Source organism: Leucoraja erinacea, unplaced genomic scaffold (assembly GCF_028641065.1).
Source record: "Leucoraja erinacea ecotype New England unplaced genomic scaffold, Leri_hhj_1 Leri_502S, whole genome shotgun sequence".
Taxonomy (NCBI): Eukaryota; Metazoa; Chordata; class Chondrichthyes; order Rajiformes; family Rajidae; genus Leucoraja; species Leucoraja erinaceus.
Genome location: NW_026576403.1, coordinates 72,501 through 77,500, shown reverse-complemented (window position 1 = coordinate 77,500; position 5,000 = coordinate 72,501). Strand labels below are relative to the sequence as shown.

The following is a 5,000-nucleotide window of genomic DNA, read 5'->3' as shown; positions in this document are numbered from 1 at the left end:
GCTGGTGCAGCGGTAGAAGATTCAGACCAAGATCTGAGGAGACAGATGGACCTTCTTCAGTGTCCTCAGGAAGAAGAGACGCTTATGAGCCTTCTTGATCAGAGTATAGGTATTTGTGGGTCCAAGAGAGGTCATCGGAGGGGGTTGACTCCCAGGAACCTGAAGCTAGAAACACGTTCCACCTCCAGCACTCTGTGAAACGTCACTTATCCATGTTCTCCACAGATGCTGCCTGACCCGCTGAGTTACTCCAGCACTCTGTGAAACGTCACCTATCCATGTTCTCCACAGATGCTGCCTGACCCGCTGAGTTATGGTGCAGCAGCATCTATGGAGCGAAGGAAATAGGCAACGTTTCGGGGCCGAAATCCTTCTGGGCAACGTTTCAGGCCGAAACCCTCTCCAATGGGTTTCGGCGGAGACAAACAGTTGCCATACCATATTTCCTTAAGGATGCTCTCCATAGTGCTGCCTGAAGTTCCCACTGAGGACAGGTTACTCTTCAGCACTCTGTGAAACTGGTCAGCCTTCTATCCAGTGTTATCCACAGATGTTGCTCCCTGACCCACTGAGTTCCACTCCAGCACTCTGTACGTTTTTTTTTTCGCTCGTGACTCTTGGTGTCCCCCAGTCAAGAGTGACGTTTGCAGGTCTGCGCTTCTCCAAGGTTACCCGTGTCCGCATCGTTCGGGCAGTCGCCCAGTAACGGCTGGACTCACGCTGCTCGAGGAGACGATGAGGAGACCTATAAGTGATTACTTTGGCATTGAGCGAGCACACAGCCCAACGCTACAACAGATCGCTTGTTGCGGAGAGCCTTGGGCAAGCGATCCTACACCACTCCCTCTCCAAAAGCCATTAGATAATGGAGTACATCCATCACGTCCCCATCTTAAGCAAGAATTAATTATGTTGAAAGCTAATTGAAATGCCTGTTTCACGGTCAGCCTCAATGACAGAGGAGAGAGAGGCACACAGTCTGGGTGGAGAGAGGGGCTCTGCATACAATTCAATACTCGATGGGATGAATATTTTAGAGTCCAGACCAGTTATGGATAATGGACCCAGTGCCACATGGATAAGGCACTGGCCTCCTAAACCAGAGAGTGTGGGTTCAAATCCCATCTGGGCTGAAGTCAGGTTTTCTTTTGTTCCCGATGTTGGGGAAGTCCAGAACAAGGGGCCACACAGTTTAAGGATAAGGGGGAAATCTTTTAGGACCGAGATGAGAAAAATTCTGCGTACAGTTTTGGTCTCCAAATCTGAGGAAAGACATTCTTGCCATAGAGGGAGTACAGAGAAGGTTCACCAGACTGATTCCTGGGATGGCAGGACTTTCATATGAAGAAAGACTGCATAGACTCGGCTTGTACTCGTTAAGGATGTACTTGTTAAGGATAAGGGGGAAGATTTTTAGGACCGAGATGAGAAAAGAAAAATGTCACACACAGAGAGTGGTGAATCTGTGGAATTCTCAGCCACAGAAGGTAGTTGAGGCCACACAGTTCATTGGCTATATTTAAGAGGGAGTTAGATGTGGCCCTTGTGGATAAAGGGATCAGGGGGTATGGAGAGAAGGCAGGGTACAGGATACTGAGTTGGATGATCAGCCATGATCATATTGAATGGTGGTTCAGGCTCGAAGGGCCGAATGGCCTCTACTCCTGCACCTATTTTCTATGTTTCTATGTTATAGTTATTTAATTCATTGGAGCGTGCAGGTACAGAGTTGGATCTGTCGATGTTCGCAGGTCAGATATCCCACCCAATGGCCTTGCGTTAGGGTCTTAGACTCACCAAGTCATAGAGTCCATGGGATCATAGGGTCATCGACTCCTAGAGGCACAGTAGCGCAGCGGGTGGAGCTGCTGCCTCACAGCGCCAGAAACCCGGGTTCCATCCTGAGCACGGGTGCTGTCTGTGTGGAGTTTGCATGTTCTCCCCGTGACTTTCTCAGAGATCTTCGGTTTCCTCCCACACTCCAAAGACGTACGGGTGTGGAGGTTAATTGTCTTGGTATAAAATGTAAATTGTCCCTAGTGTGTGTAGGATAGTGTTAGTGTGCGGGGATCGCTGGTCGGCACGGACTCGGTGGGCCGAAGGGCCTGTTTCCGCGCTGTATCTCTGCCATTCATTAGTCTGAAGAAAGGTCCTGACTGAAACGTCACCTATCCATGTTCTCTACAGATGCTGCCTGACCCGCTGAGTTACTCCAGCACTCTGTGAAACGTCACCATGCACTAACCATGTACCTGTCTAACTGTTTCTTAAACATTGCAATTGTTCCCTGCACCAACTACCTCCTCCAGCAGCTCCCACCCACCACTGTTTGTGTGAAGAATTATGTTGGAGTTTCTCCAGCAATTTGTGTTTTGCTCAAAATCCCAGCATCTTGGAACGCAGGAGGATGAGGGGGTGATCTTACAGAGCTCTTACAGGGCTCTTAAAAATAGCGGAGTCAGGGGATATGGGGAGAAGGCAGGAACGGGGTACTGATTGGGGATGATCAGCCATGATCACAGTGAATGGTGGTGCTGGCTCGAAGGGCTGAATGGCCTCTACTCCTGCACCTATTGTCTATTGTCTATTGACCTTGTTGAGGCTCTGGGACACTAACCATGGACAATGGGCTTCTTTCAGGAGAGGGCCGACCTGGGTGAGATCAACTACTCGCTGTGCTACCTACCGACCGCTGGCCGTCTCACCATCACCATCATCAAAGCCACCAACCTCAAGGCCATGGACCTGACCGGATTTTCAGGTACTTCCACCACGGTGCTTGGTCTTAGTTGTCAGATACGGCACGGAAACAGGCCCTTCGGCCCATCGTGTTGGTGGTTTTAGACAGCCTGCACCGATCTGTGATCCACGCACACTAACACTATTCTACACACGCACACACACACACTATCCTACACACACACACACGCACCCGTACACGCTTGCACACACACACACCACACACGCACACACACACACACACGACCCCACACACACTATCCTGTGCACACACCACACACACACGCACCCACACACACACGCACACACAAACACTATCCTACACACACACACACACACACTGCACCCGCACACACACGCGCACTCACACACGCACGCACGCACACACACACATGCACTCACACACACTATCCTATCCACACACACACACACACACACAAACTACTATCCTACACACACACACACACACACACACACATTAACACTATCCCAAACGCACACAAACACTATCCTACACACACACACACACACACACACACACACACACACACACACACACACACACACACATGCACTCACAAACACTATCACACACGGACACACATACACACACACACAAACACTATCCTACACAGTCACACAAACACTACACACACACATCACACACACACACACACACACACACACACACACACACACACACACACACACAAACACTATCCTACACACACACACACACACACACACACAACACTATCCTACACACACACACACATCCTACACACACACACACACACACACAAACACTATCCTACACACACACAAACACACGCATGCTCACAAACACACGCGTACACACAAACACTATCCTACACGTAGATCTCCACGGCAGCGCTTGGTCAGGGACCTCCCTCTCGCCCTGCCTGCCCTGGGTGGCCCAGCCACCAGCACCGCTCCACACGGTTCAGCACCTAGCGTGACACACACACGTATCTTGCTTGCAACAGAGAGCTAGATAGGGCTCTTAAAAATAGCGGAGTCAGGGGATATGGGGAGAAGGCAGGAACGGGGTACTGATTGGGGATGATCAGCCATGATCACAATGAATGACGGTGCTGGCTCGAAGGGCCGAATGGCCTCTACTACTGCACCTATTGTCTATTGTCAACTCATTTTCGAACATGTAAGATTCAATAGTTATTCATTTGTACTCCCTGGCTTTTGACCATGCCTGAGGCTTTGCTTCTGTTTGTGGTGTTTTTGATGTTTCTTTATTTTGCATGTCTTTTCCTACTATTTCTCCACCATGGGGCAGACCCTCAATGCCACTCTTCCCTCCTGCTCCTCCACCAATATCCTTGCAACCTCCCCCACATTCTCCAATGCTCCTGCCTCCATATCCCACCATCATCGATGATTGAATAGTGGGGCAGTCTCACCTAACCCTGCTCTGCTGGCCCTCCTAACCTTCTGGAATGTGTGTGTGTGTGTGTGTCCCTCCCCAACAGACCCGTACGTCAAGGCCTCGCTGATCTGCGAAGGAAGACGTCTGAAGAAGAGGAAGACCTCGATAAAGAAGAATACTCTGAACCCGGTGTACAACGAGGCCTTGGTCTTCGATATCCCCAACGAGAACATGGACCAGGTCAACGTCATCATCGCAGTCATGGACTACGACTGGTGAGATATCTCCGGGCAATTGGTCTCCCCCCCCTCAAACCCCCCACTGTCAGAGACAGAACGCTGGAAGAACTCAGTGGGTCGGGCAGCATCTGTGGAAAGGAATGGACATTTGACGTTTCGGGTTAGGGGGACCCTTCACGGGAATTCCCCTCTGCTTTTGGGGTCTGGGGGCGGCCCGGTGGCGCAGCGGTAGAGTTGCTGCCTCACAGCGCCGTGTTCCATCGCTGCCCCTACGGAGTTTGCACGTTCTCCCCGTGACCCGGGTGGGTTTTCCCCAGGTGCTCAGGTCAACCATATAACCATATAACAATTACAGCACGGAAACAGGCCATCTCGGCCCTACAAGTCCGTGCCGAACAAATTTTTTTTCCCCCCTTAGTCCCACCTGCCTGCACTCATACCATAACCCTCCATTCCCTTCTCATCCATATGCCTATCCAATTTATTTTTAAATGATACCAATGAACCTGCCTCCACCACTTCCACTGGAAGCTCATCCACACCGCTACCACTCTCTGAGTAAAGAAGTTCCCCCTCATATTACCCCTAAACTTCTGTCCCTTAATTCTGAAGTCATG

At 50.5% G+C, this 5,000-nt stretch overlaps 1 protein-coding gene across 1 annotated transcript in view; it reads left to right on the top strand.

Moving 5' to 3' along the window:
* The window catches only part of syt3 (synaptotagmin III), a gene marked incomplete at its 3' end in the record, with an annotated part of 29,702 nt that overhangs the window by 15,864 nt on the left and 8,838 nt on the right, over positions 1–5,000 (top strand). Inside the window, exons 4-5 of the mRNA XM_055630682.1 lie at positions 2,641–2,761; positions 4,248–4,419. Coding sequence (XP_055486657.1) covers positions 2,641–2,761; positions 4,248–4,419 — 293 coding nt within the window. The remainder of the gene's footprint in view (positions 1–2,640; positions 2,762–4,247; positions 4,420–5,000) is intronic.